Here is a 27,329-nt window from a genome sequence, read left to right as displayed (position 1 = left end):
GGGTGGGCTTCAGATCGCCGTGACCGAAATTCTAGCACTAAATTGTTTACATTGTACTTAACTGTTATAAATAAATGGCCTGTTTATACTCCTGAAAGGCCACATAAGATCAAAGGAATTTACGCGAGACTACGCAAGAATATTGCCTTATTCTTGCCTTATCCGAACATGTGACTTGCATAATTTTGTGCTTTAACGCTGATCGCTTAGTCTGGGTTCGAATCCTGTCAGAAACTAAAGGAATTTTTAAAGACTTCTTCAGTAGGAATGCAGTTAGCTGATCCCAGGCAATGGATCAGTTAGCTGATCCCGGGCACCACACTAGTGAATTATTCGAAGTTTTCAGCTCTTATAACATGCAAATCAGCCTGTGAATAAACGCGTATCTTTTTATCAGGTATGCTGTACAGACAACATATCTGATATAAAGATCACAGATTAGGAAGCAGCACAAGATGATATCAGAAAGCAGTGCGCCAAGAAATTCCCAAATAAATAGTTGATCACTTACACTTCAACTTCTCTGGCTTAAGTAAGTTAAGTAGAGTCTTAACTTACTTAGTCATTAAAAATCTAGTTATTGTCTCTACTGGATGTGTTGTATTATTATTATCTTAAATGTATAATATTGATTTATTATGAAATAAATTAGGGAAAAAAGTGCTCTTCAAGCCATTCCTGCTCTGTACCCAGACAACAATGGAATGTTCCATTGTTGTCTGGGTACAATGTCAACAATACAGGAAGAATCTGGTGAACAACAATGCAACCAATTGTTGCCAGAGTTCTCGAGGATGATAAGGCAAGCACCATCCCAGGAAAGAATTGGGCGTACCTGAACACCGCCACCAGAAGCCTGGCCAATGGGTATCATACCACATCCGTTCAAGTAGATGGCCATTTTGCTCAGACATCGCTTCCGGAGTGCAGTGCAGTCTCTTAGACATTAATTCCCGGCGAGCAGTGCTGGTTGATATGGGGACCTCCCGACCAGCATTGAAGGAGGCTACAATTTTAGGTAGCGTTGCATTCGATTTTTGCTTACGTCACGCGAAAGAATATTTTTGTGTCCCATCTGCCTTCTTCCAGCCTGTATGGTGCTTCTTGCTACAAGTTTTTTCAGTGAATGGCTACTGCATATAAATCTTCCACTCAGCTTACATTAGCACGTGTAACGTTTCTCTTGAACTCGCTGATTTCTGCCGCTTTTTCCATAATAAGACATTAACGATGATACCCGTTTTATATTAGAAAAGGAACTTTATTTATAAAAAGTCCATTTTTCATAAATTACTGGTGGGCCATACCATTTAGATTTTACGGGAAAGTCTCGCATGTCTGATTTTCTAATATTTTTGCCTTGTCTTAGCATATTAGTGTACTTGGCCATCATTCTAATAACATAATTGTTCATTAAGTTCCTTAGTTCATTAAACTGTTCAATTCTGTTTTTAGGATTTGATTTTGATTTAGAAGAAGTGTGGCTGCCGAAATTAAAGATGAGACAAAATGGTCGCTTCCCAAAGGAACACAATGATGATGTGCTCTGCAGGACAGTTCCTTCAGAATATTATTCCCGTCATCAAGTGCTCAAAGGTAGGCTCACTTTTGGCGTCATTTTCTTTATTTTCTTTTGCGCAAAAAGTTCTCCTGGACAGAATTAGAAGTATTCCTGGATGGAATCTATACAGGCTTCTACATATCTTCCGTCCAGCAGAAGTATAGTAGTAGAAGAAGGTATTCTACTACTATAATAAACTGTGTTATAATGCTAAAATAATCATCAGGTGTGGAATAGTTTTTATTTTGAACCTAACTGTCATATTGCATATGTTTCAGCCCACTCAGATGCAGCACTAGGTCTAGATTCGAGCTGAACTGTTTGTAGAAAATACCAAATGCAGGAAGGTTACCTGTTCTTCGAATAACTGTTAGACATCCAGATGACTACGGTTCATTCTCAAATGAAGGTTGAGCTAGTGAGTGAGCAATCCAAGTTATGCTACATCTACCAGTTTGAGGTTGCCCATCAGGAGTGAGCTGTTTGTTCAGCTGATCGGTTATCGTACCCAAATTCAGGTCCCTGTGCTGATGACATTCTTGTGACGTTCACCAGTGTTAGTGAACAAGAACTAGGTATAATTGGCAGGTTAATCAATTAACTTATCCGAACCACCTTAACGCTTGCCGATGTGCCTATGCTTTGTGCTGTTGCTGGTATATTTGCTTGCATTTACGAGGTCTGTCAAAACATTGGTGAGACTGGTTTTATAAAAAAAATTTCTACAACTGAAGGTTCTCTCCTTCAGAGTAGCTTCCTTGGGAAGCTACATTGCTCCTTCCATTCCCGGAAGCAGTGCTGGAAAGAAAGCCGCATGGGGACAGATCCGAAGAATACGGTGGCTGCAAGAGCAGTGTAATGTTTTTGAAGGTAAAAAAACTCCATAACAGATATCGCATAGTGGCAAGGCACATTGTCGTGATGAAAAATCCAGTTTTTGGCTTTTTCAGGTCGAACGCTCCGAATCCTTTTCCGTTGCCGTTCGAGGACTTCTCGGTAGAAAATTTGGTTGTCAGTTTTACGTTGAGGCAGAACTCTTTGTGCACCACTCCACTCCACGCCGATCAAAAAATCAGCTGAACATCGATTTGATTCCGGATTTGCTCGTTCTCCACTGGCTTACAATCAACCTATCTGTTCACAGACCATGAGGCCATTAGTGCAAAGTTATCACTCCTTGGGATCCAAGACGACCCCACCTGTGTTTGCGGAGGATTAGAGAGCTGGCAGCACCTCATGTATGACTGCCAGCTCTATGACGACCTACGCAACACCCTAATGACCAAGATAGGATACCTACCAAGAGGACTTGAACAACACCTCCTGGACAGCAAAGATGAGTATCTAGCATTCACTGATTTTGCAAGACGAAGAGCCAACTACGCCATCGCCCACAACTGACAACACTCCCAGGATAAATTCAATCCTGACTAAAGTAACTGGATCAGGATAAATCTAAGCCCCAAGGCACTGTTTAAAAATATGGACAGTAACCAACGAGAAAAGCCTGGAACTAATCAGGTGAAATGTAAAGGAAACCCCAGTATCCTATCACAGACGAGACCCCGACTGAGGACAAACGTCAATTCACAAAGCAGGCGAACAGCTTACTGCTATAAACACAACAAAAGAACAGATAAACACTCGAGGATTGCGCGCAGGGTCAAGACTCTGACTAAAAACAAACCGGACTGGACCATAGGTACATCGACTGTGACAATGAAGAAGGAACAAGAAGTGAACTTAATAATGAACACCCACGAGGTGCTCGACTAGTAGACTACAACCACAAACAGAATCTGAGGACATCCACGTAGCTGGAACAAAGGGATCCTTGCTCTTGTTCCAAGACAAATACCGGACCGACAACTCGGACAGAGTTGACGTGCGTGACACGCAGCCCAGCTGCCGACGCCACATTGCGATCTGAGCCGGGCAACCTAGCCCGACTCTCTTTAAATCCTGGGGTGAGAGGGTCCCCATCCCTCCTTTCCTTCTGGTGAGGCATGTGCATGCCTCACTGATCTACTGGGGTCGCCTACTCTATTGTCCCCATACTTGTGCCTTATTGCCCCCAGTCTACAGTCTCCTCCTCCTCTATCTTTACGCAAGCGTATGCCCCCACACCAAAACTTTAAACAACTACTCCAAAATAACTACGCCCACTTTCGGCCTTCTTACATCTAAGCGATATTTTCCCACGCAATTGAAGACACACATATGTACATATATTTTTTTATATGTGCGTGTGAATATGTATATATCCTTATATAGGTATATAATTTTTTTTTTTAGGTCCTAGCCGCTGAAATCTCAGGAAATTAGGCAGCAGGACCTGCCAGAGTAAAAATAGTCTACTAGATTCCTGGTCTGCCTCCACGGGGCGTAAGTGGAGCAACGTTGGGCCTCAGTAGGGGTCTAGCGTCTAAACGACCAGATGAACAACGGTACACGACATAACACAAATTCAATACCCACACACTTTTAAATATTTGGCTTTCCCAGCAAACTAGCACACCCACAATGTAAGCAACACGGAGATGGGGGAAACCCCTGGTGCCGATACACATCAACACACTTTACACCCGTTGAAGAAATCTGGCTTAGTTTCAACATGATCGAGAACGTCGAGGCAGATGTTCTGCCGAATTTGCTTCTTCTCTTCAATGAGATTGTTTGGCACTTTTGTGTACGCCTAAATGTTCTGTTAAAATATTATGGATGGCTCAGTAACTGATGTTCAGCTCATCTGCTATCAGTGTCACGGTTAATCGTCGGTCAGACATAATCGTGACACTGATAGCAGATGATAGAGCCCTTACCCTCACCACATTCTCCGAACCGGGATCGAGTCCTGTCAGCAAAAAATAAGAAGGTACAGTTACAATGTGCCCAGGAATACTAACACTGAACAGTGCTGAATCGGAAAAAGTATTGCCTGGTCTGACGAATCTCTCCGTGTTTCTTCTGTTTCACGCTGGTGGGAGGACCAGAATATGACGAATACAGCATGAGTCCATAGACTCATCGTCAAGGTGACAACAATGCAGTCTGGTGATGGAGGGATAATGGTATACTGAGAGTTTTCGTGGTGCACATCGTGCCTCTTGATATCAATGGAGTAACATTTGGGTGCTACAGGTTATTTGGTGGCAATTGTTTCAGATCAGGCGCATCCCTTCATGGCTGCAGAGTATCCATCAGTGAATGGGGTTTTCCAACAGGATAATGCACCATGTCATAAGGTCAGTACGTACAGAAATAGTTGCAGGGAAATGAGAATAAATTCAGCCCACTGCGGTGGCGTCTCCAGTTACTAGATCTCAGTCTAACTGAGCACTTGTGGGAAGAAGTAGAAGGAGCTCTTCTGAGTAGAGATCTGCAACCATCCAATATGCTGCGCCCGTCTGTGGGATGTAATCAGCATGGACCAGCATTCCTGTAGCATGCTTTCGACACCTTGTTGTTTGTAATAATGTGTTATTTATTTGTAATAATGTGTTAAATAATATAAATTAAACCGTATATTTGATGGCTGTACCCCACAAATAACACCGTTCATTTTAAGAGCGATGAGCAATTATTGTTTTTCTGAAGAAATGTGACTTTTGGATGCATCAGCTTCGCAGAGTTATATCCACTTCCTTTCTCTTAAACAGACTGTGGAATGATGAATGTCTACACGAATTGAGATTCAGATATACACCGATGAGCCAAAACATTATGACCACCTACCTAATATGATGTTGATCCTCTACGTGTAGCCAAAACAGCTCGTATCCGGCGAGGCATGGACGCTACAAGATTTCTAAATGTGTGTTGTGATATCTGGTACCAACACTTAACCAGCAGATCCTTTAACTCCTGTAAGGTACGTGGTTGAGACGCCGCAGATCGGAGTTGCTATTCCAACTCAAACCACAGATGCTCGATGGGATTTATGTCTGGAAAATTCGGAGGCCAGGGCAATACCTGGAAGTCTTCCTCACGTTCCGCGAACCAGTCTCGAACAATCCGGCCGGTGTGACATGGCGAATTATCCTGCTCAAAGACGACACCACCAAAGGGGAAGACTGTTGTCATGAAAGGGTGTACCTGGTCAGCAATGATGTTTAGGTTTTTTTTTGTTTTTTATGTTCCTGAGTCAGGGTGGCACCTAGGCAAATGGCCATCTCCACCTGGATCACCTGCGACAACGCAAAACCGCTGTGAAACGGCCTGAAAAAAGTGTTGGCGTATGTGTGTTAGTATTGTGTGTGTTGTGTGTCAGGCCTCTTCGTCCTAGGGAGCAGCCAAAACCTGGGCAGCTGCTACCTAATGCCCGTCCCAGGTTCGAGGAGCCAGGTCCGGGTCCATTATTCACTGTCAGTGCTCAGGGCACTAAAATCCCGCACCCGCCGGAAGTAGTGCCATACCGACGGATGCCAGCAATCCCGCTCCCAGGTTGCTCATACCTGGAGCCAGCAAAAAAATAAAATAAAAATTTAAATTAAATTAAAAAGTAATAATAAAATAAAAATAAAATAAATTATTAATAATAAAAAATAATAAATAAATGAAAAAATAATAATGATAAAAAATATTTAAAAACCAAAATATTCTCAGCATATTTGAGACAAAAAAAAATTAATAAGTACGTAAGAACCAAAAACAAAACAAAAGGTGCTTTTGCACTAAACTCATATTGACAGTTTGTAAGTTTAACTGTTGACAGTTTGTTTTGCCCTTTGAATAGATCCTGTCACTGCAGCAGCAACCACAATGAGACCACTGTCTTTTGCAGCCTAAATAGTCCGACCGTCATTTTCTGGAAGTCTTCACAATCTTCATTGTCATCAAATAATTGTTCACTCAAGCTATACTTGTTCTGTCTGATCGCTGGTTCCTACCAGATGTTAACCACTGGAACTTGACCATGGAAGTTTTCCAATGGTCAATGTCAGTCACACTTTGTGTAGAACACACTTATGATCCGATTTGTCATACACTAACCACAATTTCAAAGTCCATAGATCCTCTGGAACACAAAATGCCATATAAAATTCAAGATTGAAATTTTCAACCTCAGTGACAATTAAATGTTATATCCATTTTCCAGGTCCACGATACTCCAGAGTACACTTGCCATGCTAGTCCTTGAAATTGAACTTGAAATATTCATCCAGAATGGAAATAGGAACTGTACTGTACATAATCTGTCACAACACGGTTAAGTTATTCCAGGAAAAACGAATTTTCCCAAGACAATGACTCTCAAAAATGTTAATATTTGAAAATCCATAACTCTAGAACTAATTGCCAGAGGGAGGCAGAAAAACGCAGAAAATTAAATGTTTCTCTTATATACAGCCGGTCAAAAGTTTGATATCACAGAAGCTGTGGAAGTGGAGTTACTGACTGTTAACTGCAGACCCAAAAGTGGCCCAATTCTTAATTTCATACTAATTACATAAAACATGTGTATATTTTTTGTCATGAAAAGCTATAACAGGTATGATTTCCACTGTACTGGCTGTAGCAATGAAGTACCTATCCTGGTTCACTTCAACAGTCCAGACAAACAAGTAAACTACTTCTGAAAAAGTTAATTTTTAGATTTCCAGGTCCTCAGAATAAAACAGCAGGAGATTAGATGATTCAGAAAATGCAAATTTATTGATATATATAAATTCATCGAAGAGCCGAAGTTTAGGTAGGTGGTACACGTCAGAGTGCCCAGGATATCCCAGTAGAACATTGCCCAAAGCATGACACCTTCGCCACCGGCATGTTTTCGTCCCACGGTGCATCCAGGCACCATCACTTCCCCAGGTAAACGACGCACACCTACCCGGCCGTCCACATGGTGCAACAGGAAACGTGATTCATTAGACTAGACGACCTTCTTCCAATCACTCAAGGTCCAGTTTCGATTCTCGTGTCCCGACCCGCGCACGCGCCGTAGTTCACCTGCAGTTGCATAGATTTGCATAACGACTCGCTGGTCATAATGTTTTGGCCCATCGATGTATTTCCTCATTTAAAATGTTTTGTATTCATTTCACTTTTCAAGGTGATAATGGTATCCTCATTCGGATTTCAAGTAATTTCAAAGAAAACTTTGTTAGAAATACTAAGACATTCCCTTGAAATCATGTTCAAGCGGCATTTAAAGGAGCAAAGGTTTTTTTTTTAGATGTCGAAATTGTCTGTTTCCTTTAAAAAGTTTGAAAAGGGACGGAATTTTACCACTGTACTAGATAATTGTGCAATAAATTTTCTATTTTGCTTTCAAAGTGTGTTGCAAGTTAGATGAAGATAAATGTACTGTAGGGTACCGTACCTTGACAGCTCAGAAATAATAACCCTAGTTGACATATAATTATAGTATCTGCGTCACCCGTAGCAACTCTCCCATGTCAGCAAAAGTGTTTTTTTACTACTATTTTTCACATTCTCCAAAATCTAAATACTTCACTCTCATTCTTTTTTTAAATAGCGTCTGCATAACGACATACATATCCTTCGCAGTAAACTGGCAAGTCACACTTCAGCTGCTGTATTTAATAGAAATGGCCTTAGAAAAAGAAATCACTTTTCAGTGTGCAGGTTAGAGAATGAGACCATGAAATAATAATTTAAAACTAGATGTACCCGGCGTAACATACGCCATCTTTCTGATTATGGAGTAAATAGTTTAATCCTTCAGTCTTTCCCATTCTTGTTTAGCGGCGATATAATTTTACAGCAGTCACATGTGGGATATATGCATATGTCTCTATTTTCAGGTGGCTCCCTGTCTTCTCCAACAAATATTGCAGCAACCTCAGATTTAGGTGCATTATATCGTCTCTTAACCATCGCGCCCAATTGTTGCATTACTTCGGCCAATACACCCTTGGTTTGATTGCTTTTCAAGCCGTTATGTTGTTGCTTCAGCAAAATCGAAAATACAAAGTTGTCCATATCCTGGCTTATTTGGCTCGTTTGGATATAGCGGTCTGACCAAATGGTAAATCTGGCCGTGTATTCTAAAACAGTATGGACCATTTCCAGGCGATGATTTAATCTTTGCGCTCATTGATGCGAACGCCGTTGCTGAGTTGTACTTTCGTATATGTTCTCTGTAGTGATTTGCTAGGTAGTGGATGAAGTGGCGGTTGAAATGGTCAGAATGTGAAACACTACCAGAGGTGTATCAAGAGACTTGAACCTTCCTTGGTCTACTGAACGTAAAGAGCTTCGAATAATTTTACGCTGGTTCCCATACCAAGATTCACGTAGTGCAAGAACTAAAATCTTGTGATCAACAACAACGAATATACTTTGCTCTGCGATGTCTAGCTCGTATGGAACTTAACGATACATGGGCTCGAATGATCTTGTGGTCTTACGAGGGACATTTCATTCTTCATGGGGCTGTACATGCACAAAACTGCCGCATATGGGAACTTCTTGTCCATCTGCTGTGCATGAAAGACCACTACAAAGTCCATACGTTACAGTATGGTGTGGATTCACAGCAGAATTTATAATTGGACCACTTTTCTTTGAAGAGTCTATACCTCATGGCCCATAAGGTGTACGGTAACTAGTGCACGGTACTGCGCTCTTCTAAGAGATCACATTATTCCCGCTCTGCAAGAAAGGCAATGCTTGGAGACCATAGTGTTCTAGAGACCAAAGTGCCCTTTCCCACGTAGGTCGACAAGTGAAGGAGCTGCTCCGTTCACCATTCAGAAATTATTGCATCATTTCTAGAGACTTCCCGAAATTCGGGACAGCCTGATCAGCAGATCTCAGTCCCTGTGATTTCTGGCTATGGGGATACCTGAAAGACAGAGTTTACCGTGGCGGCATGCAGACGCTTGTCGATTTGAAAGCAAGCATTAAACAACATGTAGCCAACATCCCCAATGAGATGCTACGCGAAACTATCGCACGCAGTCCTCCGTTTTCAGAATGTCACCTCAAGTGGAGGAAAGCACATAGAACAATATCTGTAGATTTATTTTAAGTTCTGATGTTAAAATCTAATCCCAAGTTAAGTATTCCACCTCATGTTTACAGTGCCAGTTTCTCCCCCTTGTGGCGGAAATTTGAACCTTTTTTATTTTTTTTCTTCTACAGATCGCTTCCCCATACCTTAAATGACATCCCCACCGATTTTCAGAGCGCTATCTCTAACCGTTTTGACACTAGGGTCTCCTGAACAGGGAAACTTATTTTATAACCACCCGGTATATATAGATTATACTCTTATAGTTTAAACTACATGGGCAAAATTGAATGATTAATAAATAATTGATTGTTAATCAATCGAAAATAAGAAATGTTAGGGGGTAAAGAGGGAACACAGCAGAATGCATTATAAGAAAAAGGGAAAATAATTTTCCTCTCAGTGTAGGCTAACGCCAAGTAATTGGCACTAAAGTTTGGACTTGGTTCAATTTAAAGACAAATACTGTTATCTATGATTTTGTCTTCAGTTGCTAGCATCATTTTAAACAGTACAGCATCACCTACAGAATTGGCGTCTTGGCAATGTCTCTGATTTTTAAATTTATAACTTCACTTATTCTGGCGAACTTGTGAATCTGCTGTAGCTTAGTTTGGTTTGGTTTGTGGATGCAGAGGAAGAAATGTTTCTGATATGTATATGTCAAGGAAGGAGGAAATCTGAAGGTGAAAGTCGACCGTCCTCCATTAGAGTACATTATAGTAATCCTTTTATCTGTAAAAGAACCTGGATTTTGTGCAATGTGCCTTAGATGTTGCTGTGCTATTAACATCCGACCATCCATCCATCCTCCATAGGAGGATGATCTACAGATTGGGAGCTAAGGAAAGTTAACTCCCTCTAACCATCAATACTTTCCTTTCGTCAAAAGAATAATAAATTGTCTGTTTATACTTCTGGACGACCATATAAAATCAGAGAGAATAAAACTGACCGTATTTAGCAGTCACACGAACTTGAACCACGGTCAACTCAAACGCATGTACTGATGTAACCTTACGTTTCACAATTCGGCTACGTCGGCCGCTATGGCTTGCTCCACCATCTGGGTTATGAACAAATCGTAACCCAGAAAATAGCAGATGGTGTAACAGGGCGTTGCATAAGCAATTACCGGCCACGTGATCGCCCAGCTCTGGTACCGCGTCGTTCATCTATTTGTTTATTGCAGAATTTTTGCAGAATTTTATGATTGACAAAGACATCCTGGGATGGTGAAAGGTACTGAGTGTTTAATTCCTTGCCTCTACCTTATTTTAATTCAGTAGTTTTTAAATATGCATTGCTATTTTTATTTTATCTCTATGTACTTCGTTGGTTGGAGGTATTAAAGAATATTTTGATGTCTATAGCAAGCTTTGGTAACTTTCCAGGCACTGAATTCATGGTGGTGTGTGGGCATGTATTACCTGGTTTACTCTGCTCTTTGTATTGTGCCAGGGCTGTCTGGTTCCAGCTGTGAATGTTCGAAATGAGGGGTGTGTGTGTAAGGAACCTGCTGTTATATTGCAAAGTACAGTACATAAAGTTAGTAGGTGGATATGAAATGTATTATATGGCCAGCATTGCTTGAAAAATTCAAAGACCGGGAAATGTCCACCATTTAGAGTAACAGTTTGGGGTTCTTTAAACCTTTTAGTGGAATTTGTCCACAGATGATGCCTAATTAAGATATCTCCTGTTGATTGGCACCGATGAATCCATATTAGCAATTATTAATCAGCAAGAAAATTTCGAAATAGTGTAAGTGCATACGATTAATGGATTTATTCTTTATTTCTGAAAGAGCTGAAGCGTTTTGTTATTTTCCTTGTATTCTTGTATTAGTAACATTGTTTTGCAAACTCATTCAAACGAGCTAAATTTATATCTGAACTTTTAAGCCATCGTTTTCCCAGTGAGGAAGTGTCACTGGATGAAATTACACGCCCGGTCTGGTAAACACTGGGATAAGAAAAAGAAACAACTTCGCCAAGTTTTCCACACTATGTTGAATCATTCTTTAACATAAAGCTGGCATCAGTTCAAGGCTATTTATCTGATCTCGACAGTTTTAACTTTTGTCTTCTCCTAGCTGCGTTCAACAGTGTTTTAAGATATTTATATCCTCTTTCTAGTCCTTCAGAAGCGAACACCCGGTATTTTGAAACAATTGAAGAAAATTATTCTTAAGGGACTATTTTCAAAAGTGAGCACAGATTCCGATACAGTATTTGGCATACTACCAAAGATTAATACGAAGTCGTGGTACAAGTACTCTACTGCGAAATATTGCATAACGGAAAAATAATAATAATAACAATTTCAGTATTATAGCAAATTGAAGTTCTTGAGTGTGTAGACGTCTGCTTTGCATCTATAATGGCACTTTCTCGCACTTTCTCGATTGACTCAATCAGAATCTAATAGAAACATCTTAAACATGCCTTGATAATGGAACTAACTGCCACACATACAAGTGAAAACAGTTGGGGAGAGGAGAAATCCATATATGATCTGTGTTCACTCTTCTCATTTCAAATAGCAATGCTAAAGCTTTGTATTATTCTGATGTCACTTTTAACGCTTATATCCATATTAAAGCTACTTCAATGGATGAAAGAGCTGTTCGTTCGATGAAAAGAATTAAGATATGTTCGCAAAAGAACTGGACAGAGCTTAAATCTGAGATCGCTTTCACTCAACTGAGCATCCTCTTTAGTCAGACAGTACTGGACGATGACCTTTCCAGCTGAGTTACATAAAGTCAGCCACCCTCACTCACCGCTATTCTCTATGAGATTATTTCGTTATCACTTGTTTATATTCTGGCACGACCACCAAGTCAGAGGAGTTACGATAAATCATGAATACAATCATTAATTGTATTTAGCAACCACAGGCTTGAACCACGGTCCACTCAAAGAGCGTGTGTTACTGCACTCTCGCTTCTGACCTCTCGGCTATGCCGGGCCTATAACATGGTCTCTTCCATTTTCATTTCCAACAGTCGAGTTCCACAAAGTGACTAAGTCCACGTTGCCAGTTTTGAACAATTACAAGTTCCTTGATCTTTAAAATAATGTCTTTAAGTAATGTCACCTTCCCAATCATCTTATTTCCAAATGTTACCTCTAGTAATTTCAATTAAAGCGCGACTTATAAATATGCTGAAAGTAATACATAATTACTCGTCCGGCTTGAGTATGTAGCATGTTACTTTTCAACATAGTCCCTTTTGGAGTCAATACACTTTTTGCCACCGATGTTGCATTGCATTGATTCCAACTGCGAAGAAAGTTTTCTTTTGGGCCTTCAGGAATGCATCTACTTTAGCGCTGACGTCACTGTTGGTAGAAAAACAGATGCCAGCCAAGTATTTTTTCAGATTAGGAAATAGGTGAAAGTCCGGTGGTACTAGATCTGATGAATATGGGGGATAGAATGTTCCACCAGGACAACGCACTCGTGAGCAGGCGCGTTGTCCTGGTGGAACAAGATTCCTTTGCCGAGATTTCCTCGGTGTTTTCAGTTGATGTTTTCACTCTTTCGCCTCACAAGATCTGCGTAACATGTCCCTGCGAGTGTCGATGCCATCACCTTGCCACCAGCAGGAATCGACTTGGCTTTCTTTGGAGGGAGAGAAGAGCTGCGTTTCCATGGTTTTGAATGCTCATTTGTCTCTGGCTGAAAGTGATGGACCCATGTCTTATCCGTGGTCACAAACCTTGCAAAAAAAATTTGCTGGATCTGCTTGAAACGATGAAAATGTTCACTTGGCTTGACAACTCTTTTGTGTTTTTGATCTGCTGTCAACAACTTTGGGACCCATCTGCCGACACCCTTTTTCATAGTAAGATCCTCTTCTATTATGTGGTACACATATTCAGAAGAGATGCCCAAGATGCTGATAATGTACAGAACTATCACTCATCACCAGATCATGCACTGTCAATTGCAGGATGCACATTGTAGGTCTTCTACAGTGCAAGTCATCTTCCAGACTCTCCCTTCCTTATTTATATTTTGCTGTCTACTACTTAATCATGTAATAGGAAGGGGCATCAGCTCCCAGTGTTGTAATGGTATACCCATGAATTATCCCTTCATATCCATTTTTCCCTCAAATAATGGATGGCTGCATGGTGACTAATTTTGTCCATCTTTCCTCATTCACACAACTTTGTTGACTTCACGAACCTGTAATTAAAAAAAAAAAGATGTTATTGACATTGCATAAAACATCGTGGGTTACTATTTGAAGTGTTTTCATTAAGTGCAAAAATTTTTAACACTGTGCCACTGCCCTTTCATACTCAGGCCACGAACTTTTCAAACCCCCCTCGTAGCTAATTTATAGATCGTCTGTGAACAAATTTTAAATAATGCTATCATTAGAGGGATTGGACAGATGTAGATAGGTTCTTTACTTCTTTCTTTCTCTTTTTTTTTTTTTTTTGGCTGATGCTGTATAAGTATGCAAATACAAAAAAGAATACATTTTTGATAGCATTATCTAACGTTTGTTTTAATTCATACCTTATGAAATTCATATTTAAACAAATTCATATTTAAAAAACCCATAGTTGGGTTTTTTTAGAAGCATTAGACAAAAAACCCGAGTTTCTGGGAGAAAAAAACCATGCTACCCTCGTCTGAGACCTAACTTAGCCACGTTATGAAAAAGGTCCATGAAAATTTCCCCCATCATCGACGTGACTCGAACTGAGGTCTTTTCCACCTGGTGTGGGAAGGACGGCGATTCTACCAAATGTGCTACCCACGAGGGTCCAGCACAACTTGTAAATTGTCCCATCGATGAGCACGCATTCCTACAAATAATTATACCCTATAGCGACTTAAAGAACATCCGTATCAAATCAATAAGAAAAACCAGGAACATCGGAGTAATAATTGAGACTGCAACGCGACACGAAGCCCAGACAGTACTGGACAACCCAAAAATTTCCACCATGGGACTCACAGCTGAGACACCCAGAAAGAAAGTCCCAGCAATTATTGTTTTCGGCATCAATAAAAACCTCAAACCGGAACAAGTGGCTGAAGAAATCTATTGTAGAAACCTTCAAGGTAAAAGCGAATTTACCAGCATAGAAGATGCGATACAACCAAAGTACGGGCGCCTCCATAGCCAGGTGGGCAGGAGCGGCAGTGCGTAGCATACGCTTCTTGATTAGACCGGGGTTCGAGCCTGTGACCACCAAATACGGAGGATGCGGAAAGGTCAGGGAATGACCACTGCATATCCTCGGAGCAATATGGCCTTAGTTGGTAATGCTCCAAATAACAACAACTCTCTCACCAAAGTACCAGACCAATGGAAAATCCTCCCAAAATGTAAACTGGGTTATTGACCTCTCGGCACAAGCTTGGCAAGTAATTAAGCAGCAGGACAGGGTGTACCTCGAGTGGACCTGCCATAGGTTCAAAGAACACATAGTCGTCCCAGAGTGCTTTCGCTGTTGCAGGTTCGGCCATACTACACACACATGTGCACAGGTCGATTCCACGTGTGGGCACTGTGTCCAGAAAGGGCATAACTTTAACACCTGCCCTAACAAAACTGAAGAACCGGTTTTCGCCAACTGTAAACTAGCAAAAATGGATTACAAGCATTCGATAAGGGATAACAAATGCCCGGTTTATCTGAAAGCAAGAAGCACACAACAACAAAAAATCAACTATGGCCCCATATAAGACATATAACTATACAATCCTGAAATTTATGCAGCTAAATGCCCAGCGAGCGCGTGCTGTCTTGGACCAAATAAGAATAAAGGCTGACGAAGACAATACAGACGTCCTGTTCATCCAAGAGCCCTATACAAATGCAAGAAAAGTCAGGGGATATCCGCTTACGTACAAAATTATACAATCAAAAGAAGACACTCCGCGGGCGGTTATCCTTGTTAGGAACCCGCACATAACCGCCAACAAAATTCACACCCTCTGTACCCTGTGGGCGGTGTGTGCCCAGCTTATAGGACCTATGAGATCGTTCCACGTCATCTCATTGTATTGTCGTCCTGGCGAAGACATAGCCCCTGCCATCAGGTATCTGCAAGCATTCAAGCCCTCCTCCCAGATGGGAACATTATTCTCTGTGCCGACGTCAACTGCCGTTCTGCAATGTGGCACAGCAACTCGGAAGACCGCCCGGGCAATCACAACGGCCGGCAACTCGAGAACTTTCTCTCGCTACAGCCTCTCTTGTAATCCTTAACAAGCCTAACAACTCCTAACTACTGAACTTGACACTCAGGTCGCTTGAATTGTTTCATCCGTGTCTCTCTTGATACGTGATTGTCTTCCCACCCTCTCGAGGGCCCTCTTCTTCCACTTCCGCTTAGGTGGGAGAATTCCCACTCGACCTGCGGAGGATGCCTTCCCTTACATCTTCCGTCGCTCTGTCTATACCTCCTTTCCTTTACCGTCTCCTGTACTCCCTGTACCCTATTATTATTATTTTTTTTTTACTTGGTCTTTTTCCAGGAAGCTCAGGCGACCTGGAGGAGACTAGCCAGAGAATTATGGGCATCCTGGCTACCTCCTAGTGGTGTGTGTGTGTGCGGGCAACGTGGGGTCCCATCAGAGGCCCTGCGGCCAAAAGCCAGGACACCCAACAGAACCCAGCCGAATACTTCATTTACAACACAAAAAATTTTTCTGGCTTTCACGGTGATACTGTTTGTCTCCACAGAGTTCATATGGCGCAGATGTGGGAAACCACCAGAGGCGCCTTTCCCCCAACACTATACCCTATATGTATAAAAATGACAAGCTCAAGTTCTGTTAAAATAATAATTTGAATTTTATGGTTTTACCATACAGCATACCGTTTACCATTGCTAATATGAACTGCTTATCAATTTAATATAATAACGAACTTTGTGTATCCATCACACTGTAAGAAGCGACCATGATCGAGAAAGAAATTGGAGTATAAAGCTTGTTTTTTTTTTTTTTTTTTTTTTTGATTTGGTAGTTGTTGGCGCATCGGCTTCTGTGGCCATATTGCACCTCCCAAGGTTTTTGCAGTACTTTGATCCAAGCCCGAGGCGAGAATCGAACCCGCGACCTTTGGGTTGCCGGGCAGGTACTTTACCCACTCGGCTAGCCCGGTCGGCTATAAAGCTTGTAGAAAATTTTAAATTTCAACCCATTAAAATATAAATAAAATTTGAATTTCCGTCAAAAAACCACAAAATATTTATTTATATATTAAATTCATAAAAACAAAACAAAATTTTTAAATATTTTTATGGGAAAACTCGGAACTTTCCTCAGACTCTTTCATGTAACAACATCCTTGTCTTGGAAGAAGTTAGCAAAATCCATTTGTAGAACAGTATGACGTCACGATCATTGTGACATCGACATTACCACATCTTAATCAAGTATGATTGTGACGTCACAATCATACTTCCTTAGTATGATTGCAACAATCAGGAGCGTTCCTAGGGTATGTAAGTTTCAGGTTCCCCTCCCCTGACAACAATACAAATATTTTTAACCGCAACATTTGCATTTCCGTTACACTTCTATTACCTTCCATCGTTATGTGCCGCTATAGACGTTTTCACATCAATAAATAAAAGTAAGCATAGGTGCTCCAATTTGTAAAATATGGTCCTGTTCTTAAGAACAGGACCATATATGTATAATGCGCCTATTGCCTTCACCACGCCCATAGCCGACCGGGCTAGCCGAGTGGGTAAAGTACCTGCCCGGCAACCCAAAGGTCGCGGGTTCGATTCTCGCCTCGGGCTTGGATCAAAGTACTGCAAAAACCTTGGGAGGTGCAATATGGCCACAGAAGCCGATGCGCCAACAACTACCAAATCAAAAAAAAAAAAAAAAAAAAACCACGCCCAACCGTCCGCTAGCATGTAACAACTCAACTTTCAGGAGGGATTTTCATGAAATTTGTATTTGGACTTTTTAGAAAGGTATTTTGTACATTCCAAAAGATCATTAAAATGCAACAATTATTATTGCTTGGATCGACCGTCTGCATTTAATAACTTTTCCCAGTGGATGGATTTTAAGGAAATTCTATATTTTGCTCTGTAAGAAAGATTTGTCGACTCTTCCTATGTTTCATTAAAATCACACCAATAGAATTCCAGAAATTATTATTATTTGGAATATTCATATACTGTAGCTGAAACAATATTTTCTGTAAATCAGTAACGTTTGTTAACGAGTCTGAAATGAAATTCTCTGCGCATATTAACTACCGGTACCTTTTTGTGTGATGAACTTATATTTTGCACCTGCTACAATTGATTTTTGCTGGACAGCATAATTATTCGCATTTTAATCGATGGATTTTGGCTGCCTTAGTGCATGCAATTGGAGCAGAACATGCCTGTTAAATACACTGCCCGCAACCCACCTTATGATGGTGGTGGCGCGGCTGCCCCACTAACCCTCTTCCCTCAAGAGTAAAGTCCGCAGCGAAAAAACGCTGCGGAGTTTAGTCTACTCGCGTCCCTAGCCCTGTCAAATTTTCGTTTACCCCTCGTCGTGAAAGGCGGTTTGTCTGTTGTGAGGGGAAAACCGGAGTCAATCCCGGTGAAAAACCTCACGACCACGGTTTGAGACCGCCAAACTCAATGCTGAATGCCCCTTGGAAAATTCCCATAAGGGTAGTGCTGGAATCGAACCTCGATCAGCTATTCAGCAAGCCAGCAACGTTGCTATAAGGCTACCGTGGCCCCGTAAGCTATCGCTTTAATTTCAATATTTGACATCACATTTCTCACCAGTCGCGTGGGTAGTGTGACGTCATTGCTGCTATAAATGTTTTCACATCAAAAAAACGAACTGAAAAGGGAAGGAATTAGCTATTAAAATTTGAAAATAATCATATTTGTGAAGAAGATGATGAAATTATACAAAACAAAATTCAGCTAACTTTTTTTTTTCTTCATTAATATTGGTCATGTGCAATTTATAATAATATATCATTTATATTTTATGCATCTAATATTAAAACAACATAACAAGTAGTGTTAAGATTACAAAGTTTACTTATCATCTGATTATTTATTATAGGGCATCTGCCACCTACCAGAAAATCAGACACTGGTATGTATTTTCGTTACTTCTCTTTCTTATTGCAATGCTGTATTTTAAATCGGTGGCATTTGGCCTTTTAATACTGAAGTATTTTTTTTTTTTTTTTTTTTTGTATTATATAGAAATTCTATGCTCTTTCAACCCCCCCCCCCCCCATCTTCCACCTTTCTTCGGTGTATTTGGAGACCTGCAGGGTCGGTCCAAGGCGTGTGTGATGTATGCACTACCCAAGGAACACAAAGCATGATAGGGGCGCGCTAGACCTAGATGTCCGGGCTGCTGCCCTTCGTTAGTAATACATATACAATGTTCATTTTCAAATAGTTTAATTGTATTCATTTGTAGTAAAAATCTAATTTTCGTGTTCTTCCTTATACACAAACGTAAAGTAAATATACAGAATTTTTGTTGGGGACGCCGATTTTTTGCACACGGGCGCCAAATATCACTGATCGGTCTTGCAGGCCAGGTAAAAATTGTTGATGGTAGCCTTATTTCAATCAGATATACGCTAAGGTGAAACATTTAAAAAATGAATGTTGCAGTGAAGGAAAAAATAAAAATATTCAAAAGCAAATTTATTAACATAATTCATTTTATGGATAAAAGCCAACCTAAACTGTATTCTGTAAATCAAATAATCAATACATTTATTTATAAAATCTTTATTCAAAAAGAATAGTTACTTATTAATAATTTTGTTAATATTGGTGTAAGTAAAAATGACTGAAAATTAATTTTAAAAAAAATTCAAACAACTTTACACCCCAGAACTGTAAAATATATTTTGGAGTTGGCCTCCCGTCCAATTTGACAAATCCAATTTTTTGGCTATGTTCAAAACTGAACGTTTACACCCCCCCCCCTCAAATTACGGGGCACTAAGCAAGTAGCCTGTTTGTTTGAATCAAAGCTTGGTCTACAAAACTTAGGTAGGTCCCTAAAACCCTCCTCCAACTCGCCTATCCGACTTTATGAGTCCATTTGGCTACATATACGATAACAATAAACCAATAGAGTGCTAGTAGTAAAATGTTTGAATAGTAAGTGAAATAAATAGTAGAATTTATTGGGATAATTTTTAGACTATTGTGGTGGCAGCCGATTTTTCAGCTCCTCAGGATCCACATTCAAAAGCAGCAGTTGTATTTTCTTCAAAATTCATTTTGAGTGAGTTATCAGTAGATACTCCAATCTAAGATTCTCATCCTAATAGGAATAACCGTGAGTTAAAAACGTGGTTCCTTTGCTTTTTTTTTACCTAAACATTCGTTTTATGTGTATTCGTTTGTTTTGTAGAATTTTAGGCTCATCAGCATATTGCGCGGTATATGTTATGTCTTGCGTGTGTTCTATGGTCGATTTGCCTGTTTTCTGGACGAAAAACCTAGTTCCAGCACAGAAAACCATACTACGCTCGCTCGAGACCAACGAACTCAGACACATTTTGAAAAAAAGGCCCATAAAAATTCCTCGTATCATCGAAGAGATTCGAACTCGGGTTCTTTCCCAACCGGTGTGGGGAGAGCGGCGAGTCTACCCACCGTGCTACCGCATGGAAATGTGTGGGTGTTGTGTAACTTTCATTTTAGGGCCAATATCCAGAAAAGACATTACAGAGACATGGCAATTACATGATTGTTCATAATGAAATTTTTGAAATGTGAATAACGCTAATTAAACCACGTTAATTTTTGTTTGGGGGGAGGAATGTTATGGCCCGTTTCTAAATACTGTTAGTATAAACACACCACTGTATAGCACATTCAGTTTTTATAAAATCCTAAATAAAGTAGTATCAGCAATAGCATTGCCGCTAGTATTAAAATAACCCAATTTTTATTTGTAATCTTGCTTTTCAATAAAAAAACATGTTGATGACTAATGAAGAGTAATATGCAGAGGAGAATGTGGCTATACTTCATTCGCTTCACCACAGTCCATGGCTTTTACCACTGGCTAATAGTTTTTTCGTTGTTCAAGATTAGTTATGCAATTACTTAATCTGCACAGCGATGTCTGAATTCAGTTTAAGCCAGCTTAGAAGAGCTGGATGGGATTGTTTTGAATTAGCGAGAAAGCCAAAGTGCCATGATATATCAATGTGGTTCTTGTGTAAATTGCGTGTATCCCAAGTCTGGTTTGCTTATTTGCATGATGAAAAACCTCTGGAAGATCCTTTAACTACCTTACTCCACTTAGCCCGGCTAACTTATCCTTTCCTGAAAAGGTCTGAGTCTCGTCTGATCGATAAGATTTGTATCCAGATATTTCCTAGATAGTGTGCAGGCGATCCTGCCAGGGATGCCGAATTTAGAAGAAAGCGATTATAACAACATAATACAAAAAATCAAATTCCATGGGCACTATCGGATGAATACCACTCGCTTAAGTGATATAAAAAATGTGATTTCTAATCGGATAATAGGCCCAATATATTCACACTTCCAGTTTATATGCGTTTATCTACATCTAATAACGCTATATCATTTTTTATGAAATACAAAACGTAATGTCATTGAGATTTCAACCAGGTTGATGTTTTTCTTAGGATTACTCCCAGAAATGATCATTGCGCTGTTGGCTGTCTAGCAACAAGAATGATGTCACTGAATCCTAACAGTTCTCGTGCATAGTCATGTATTCTATATTATGATCACTGACTAGACAATCTTTTTCAAATTATTTTCTATTTCGACTACTCGTGCACTGATAATCTATTATTGTGGTAAGCGCACTCATTTTAAGATACGCTGATAATTTGTTTTTTCTCATCTATGATCCTTATCTGAAGTCAGAACTGTAGACACTTAACACGTGCCTTCTGTTCTGACTCAGCACTCGTTGTCATTTGATAAAACATTTCAGCTTTCTCATATGAGAAAGCCCATTCACTAATTCAGCAATGACGTGTAAAATCCTACAAGGAAAGAAATTACTTTTACTTTCCCCTCACATTTTTACAAGCCCACTCAGCTACTTTTTCCCCTTTTTTTCTGTAATTAATATGATTTACATTATTTTTTATTAACTAATACTAAACAATTGCTATATTCCTTTGTCGTATTTAGAATCTCACACCTTATCACCTACTATTCCCTCAACGTGGAGGACACCACCAGTGTTCACGTTCCGTCCGGGATCGACAACGAATTTACAGTCGTCATCGTGGCCTTCTCGAGCTCATGATGGTACCACCTCAGTTACTCACAGCAGTCCATCTGAGTCGAAGCAGAGTACACCAACATCCTTGAGTCCAGAAGTGTTCGATTTCTGAACGGAATAAATTTTGTTCCCCCTACTCTCTCTCAATTTTGTTTCATGGTAAACCTAATCGGCCACAGCAGGTCATATTGAAACAATAATCGTTACACGAAATGGCCACCCTAGAACGTGTTTGTTATTATACTTTATATTATTTTTTGGAAGCAGATTTCGACCAATATTCGGGATGTAATGACTAGGTAGACTCCTTTAAGTTGACAGTTAACTGACACTGTCATTAAAGACCAAATAATGGATTTACTATATTCATGCAACCGTGGTATGCCAGTTGATATAACGTCATCTGGTTTCTGTTTCACGTAATCCTGATTGGAAAGTTTCGAGATGGCTTGTGTACGATTCATAATAGAAAGATAACAGACTGTGGAAGTTAACATCTAAATTTTTTACCGTAAACTTCCTCCCATTTAATCATTTTTGTGGTTAAAATGATTACTATAGGGATAGTTTACATTGCTGTAATTATAATTATTATTATTTTTTTTTAGAATAGTTTTGCGGTTACTTAAGAGACGTAACCACAAAACGTATAAACATATTCTGATTACATCTCGCAGTCATTCTAATTATTAATTTTCGATATTTGGCTACGTTTGTTGGTAATAAAATTAAATTGGAATATTTAGTCGGCTTGTTGTAAGTAAATACGAGTAGTTAGTCACCTTTTTAAGAAAAAACTTCAACGTATTATTTTCGATAGGCCTCCCTCTTCCATTGCACTATATATGCTATATATATGCATATATTGATAAATTTAAATGAGATGGAAAGAAGTTGTGGTAAGTCATGAATCGCAAGAGTTGAGAGAAAGGGAGGTTGTTTTACGATTTGAATTATCCTTGAATCAAAACATAATGGCATTCCTTGTATTTGGCAGTTTGAGGATATTAGACTTCAAAAATGATTGTTCTTTTTCTCATTGTACAATCAATTGAATAATTCTTCTATAAAGATAAAAGTTGCTACCTCATATAATAAACGTGTACAATAGATTGCTTTTAGATTATTTTATAACAAGATAGACTATGGATGATAAACATAAGTTATTTGTCTATATGCTAAACGTTAAATATCCCCATTTTGGCATTTATAACCGCTTCCTCTAGTAGACTTGAAGCTTTATTGATATCTTCTCGATTCCGACTTAGTTGCTTATTTGACGATAATCATATTTCACACTGGAACAGATGCTGCATGTTTTATTGTATTACACTTGAATTTATGGTCGAAATCTTCTTTAAGATAAGACTATTTCTTCTGTGAAGCGATGTTTTTTATAACGTTCTACAAGTATTATTCTTTTTTAAGGAAATGTAGCGTAATATGCACTGAGCAGTATGTGTTTGATATATGTAACTGTTTACAGTAGCATTTCGCAAGCTGGTCTGTGGGCCTCCAGACGTCCGCGAGCCAAGGGTCCATTCGCAAATTACTCTTTTGACTGAATACATCCTTCCCTCACCGTAACAGTTCGTAACAACTGCTTTGACTCCCCCATTATTACGTCAAAAGCATTCTTAAGTCACATATTTTAATGAACAAATCTCTTACGTAACATTCTTGCAAATCCCCCATCCATAATGCATTGTAACATTTTATATTTATCTAATCACATCCTATATCCAGGCATGGCGTAGACGAGTGGTTAGGGGCGAGGTGGAGCACTCACTCACTTTGAGTGAACCGGATTCAATCCCGTGACTGCTAAATACAATTAATGTTTGTATCGTTTTTTTGATCCTGTAGACGAGAAAGGGGCCCTAAGTCACTAAAGTTGGAAGACTGCTAACTTACAGAATTATATAATTATTTCCCGTATTATACTTCCACAAAACATGTACATATAAATATTAAAAAATAGAAATTTCTAATTCGATAGTTATTTCCATTAATGTGTAAATAAGCAAAGACATTAAAATCATAAATTTTCACTACGTATATATAAAATAATCCATCAGTTTCAGGCAATGATTTAAGCCTAATTAGTTAAATCTCCAAAAGGATTAAAAATCGTATTATTGTTTCCCAGATACATAATAGGATGAGATATATTTCCCCTACCTCTCATATATTACTGTAAATAATGAAATATTTATTGATTAGCTCTACTCATCAATGTATTACTTTTAAGATGTTTGTTCATGATTATGGTGGAGCATAATGATTATTCAGTTGTAAATAAATGAAAAAAAGAAAAGAAAAGTAGCCTGCTGCATCTTAAATCACTGTAAATTTAATAAAACATATGAGAGGCTTATAAAGGACACTGGATATTAGACACGGTGGTCTGTATATGACTGTCGAGTTCCTGTAATTATACAATAATGTGGTCAATAAATGTGGATTTTAATCTGGAACAACTCTTTCATTCATTTGTTTTTACAGAATACACTATTAATATCTAAGACTATACTAAATCTTTTATTGTCTAACTTCATCAGTAAAGTTGCTGGACTGAGTCAGTCGAAAATGAAAATTATCTATTGATTGGTGAGTATCAAAATCATATTAAGCATCAACAAGGTGATCTCATTTTTTCTGTTTAGGATAAAAGATGGCTCTGGAGCAGCGCTCTCTGCTTTGTGAAAATGTTTCGTTTTAAACATTAGATCCCCAAAAGATGATTTTGCAAAAATACCTATTTCTAGCACTGGGATGATGCCGCACCTAGTGAAATGGAGCGTTTTAAAAATGTTGGCACTTAATTATGTGCCCCCCCTCCTTATCTACGTGATGAGGGATGCACATAATAATTATACCCATAATCAGTATAGGTCAGCGTCTCTTGAACCTCCTCTCTATAATATGCTGTAAGTCTACTGAGCCATGTTCCCTTCATACTCGAGTTAACTGGGCATTCAATCTTCATAATCTCTGTTTTCCGCTATTAAGATCTTCAAGCTTTTTTTTTTTTTTTTTTTTGAGTAACTGAGCGGATTGCTTTATTTCTGATAATAAAGATAAAAGCGGTGATCCTTGTATTCGCTATCTTGTTTCCACTGCTATATGTGCACCTTAATGAATTGTCCGTGTTACCCTTATTAATGATTTCGCAGGTAGAATAGCGGTTACAATAGGCGTCCTGGAATAGAACTCTATTCGATTCCTACCAAGACCGGTAGCACAGTTGGTTGAATCATCGTCCTCCCAACACTGTGTGGAAAAGACCTGCGTTCGAGACCCGTCGATGACGGGAGGAATTTTTATGGGCCTTTTTCACAACGAGCACGCAATTTTCAGACAATATAGATGGAGCAACATGGCCTTAGTCGCTGATTCTCCTAAAACCATACTACAACAGCCAAGACGAGTGGAAATTTTTATCGACTTTTACCACACTGTAGCCAAGTTAGTTAGTTTGTTTCGGAGGAGTGTCTGTTCACTTCCCTCTCTCAGAAAGCCCTCCTTCCCTTCATTTAGTCGAACAAGCAAACGAATACACGCAATTTACGGACGTAATGTCGCTTTGATGTAATAATAAAACAAAAAAAACATCATTATTAACTTTTGTAATTTACATCTTTCGTGATGTCCGGTGGCAAAATTACCATTCAGCTAGGTAGGCCACCATGAAGGAGGGAAGCGGGACAGGTTATTAATGGAAACTCTAGATGCCATATCGTTTACTGTGTTTGAAGATAATAAATCGAAGACCAGCAAATTTCTGTTCTCTTATTTTTCTGGAACCTATCTCATAAATTTCATCTGCTGTACCCATTCTTCGCATAAACTCAAACTGGTTGCTGTTGCATTAATAGATATTGCCTGCCATAGCCTTATAAAGAACTTTAAGAGCTAAGAGATTGATGTGTTATGATAATTTTGCACACCTGAAAAAAAAAAAAAAAAAAACAGATCCTAAAGAGGATTGAAAGAAGGGTGATTAGATTGGCGAGGGACTCTAATCGATATCCATATGAAGAATGGCTTAGGAGGTGCAGCTCTAAGGCTTCGAAAGATATCTTTGCGGTGGGAGGGCATAACTGAGGTGTATAAGGCCATGAAGGGAATCAGCAAATTGAATAAGGTTGATATTATCTCAGTGGTAGGAGAGACGAGAACCAGGGAGGGGCACACATATAAAATCCGAGGGAACAACAAAAGGCTGGATATCACAACATTTACTTCGGGCAGAGCGTTGTACTTTCGTTATTGGAATTGTTATCGGTTACCTGCCAAGTGACCGAGGCAGAGAGTTTGGTAAAACTCAATGCCAAAGCAGAACGTATGAGCTAGTAGACATTTATTTATTATTATTTTTTAATAGCAAATGCACAAAAATCCGCATCTTTGCATCATTTAGCCATTTTAGTACAATACTGAAATATGTTTTGTTTAAGATCATTCGGCTCATGTACACAATATTCATTCATAGAAAGTTAATATTGTTTAAATATCAACAGAAGAAAGTGTTTCCAAGAGTAAACATATGGCATAATTGCTGGTAATATTTTGGAACTTTAACAGAGATGGGAATAAGGTAAACTGATAATATTGTGCTATTTTAAAAAAATGAACTAAGATAAACTTTTTGGTCCTTCGAAAATAGAAAAGATATCATAAGTGTATGAAAAAGAACTACTGAAATTACAAAATATGTGAGAATCATTAAAAGCCTGAAGATTTTAGCTTTTTAAAATTTATTTTGCTTTACTGTTATTTTTTAAAGAAATAAGGTGATTTCTTTTTCTTTGATAATGTCCTAGAATTTCTTTGCTTTGCGAAGTACTCTCGCATTGTGCATTAAACGTTAAGTCCAATGTCAACAAATATCTTCTTTCGTCTTCTCAACCTCCAACCCAAGAAGGGTACTAAGTACTATAGGTTCTAATACTTCTCGTGTTTGGGGTTTACATAAAAAAAAACTAGTTTTTGAAATGGTACAATATTTCAGTAGCTTTTGTCAATAGGATGGCCACAGTTATTCATAAATGTTGAAGAGTCCGCTGCTGTCCACCATCAAAGGCAAATAATAATAATAATAATAATAAAGAAACATGTATGTGTACCCTTTATTTTTCTTGCTGGTTAAGTCGACTTCATTACTTGAGAGATTTGACTGACAATTACCTTAATTTATTTAACGATATTCTAATAATTCCAGTTTTGTCATTTGTGTAATATTTATCAACCGCTAGGTGTCACATATGTGTCTATTTGCCATTAATGTTCTTTACGTCTGCTGTAGTGTCAGATTTTTTTTTAAAATCAAATGTTGCTTTTCTTTTTATTCCAAACTAGTCTTGCTGTTGAGGTAAGAATTCAATTAAATATCAGTATAATTTAGAGAACAATAAAATTTACGTAATTTTATTAATTCACTCCAAAATAACCAAATACATTTGTTTAATATTTCTTACAAATTCACCAAGCCTCGTGAATTGTTCAGACGCTTGATTT

The 27,329-nt window shown here is 39.0% G+C and overlaps 1 protein-coding gene across 3 annotated transcripts in view; it reads left to right on the top strand.

Moving 5' to 3' along the window:
- The window catches only part of LOC150081546 (seizure 6-like protein), a 207,384-nt gene extending 183,108 nt beyond the window's left edge, over window positions 1–24,276 (top strand). For 2 of the 3 annotated variants that reach the window (XM_090380086.1, XM_090380085.1), the window contains exons 3-5: window positions 1,456–1,596; window positions 18,621–18,653; window positions 21,716–24,276. In XM_090380086.1, the coding sequence (XP_090236212.1) occupies window positions 1,456–1,596; window positions 18,621–18,653; window positions 21,716–21,921 (380 nt within the window). In that variant the 3' untranslated portion in view covers window positions 21,922–24,276. Of the gene's footprint in view, window positions 1–1,455; window positions 1,597–18,620; window positions 18,654–21,715 lie in introns of those variants that run through there. The other variant, XM_090380084.1, reaches the window with a different exon arrangement.
- The last annotated feature ends 3,053 nt before the right edge of the window (window positions 24,277–27,329 follow it).

This window comes from Mastigoproctus giganteus, chromosome 8 (assembly GCF_048544385.1).
Source record: "Mastigoproctus giganteus isolate SK-2022 chromosome 8, ASM4854438v1, whole genome shotgun sequence".
Classification (NCBI taxonomy): Eukaryota; Metazoa; Arthropoda; class Arachnida; order Uropygi; family Thelyphonidae; genus Mastigoproctus; species Mastigoproctus giganteus.
The sequence above is the reverse complement of the archived record's forward strand: the minus strand, read 5'-3'. Positions and strand labels throughout refer to the sequence as shown.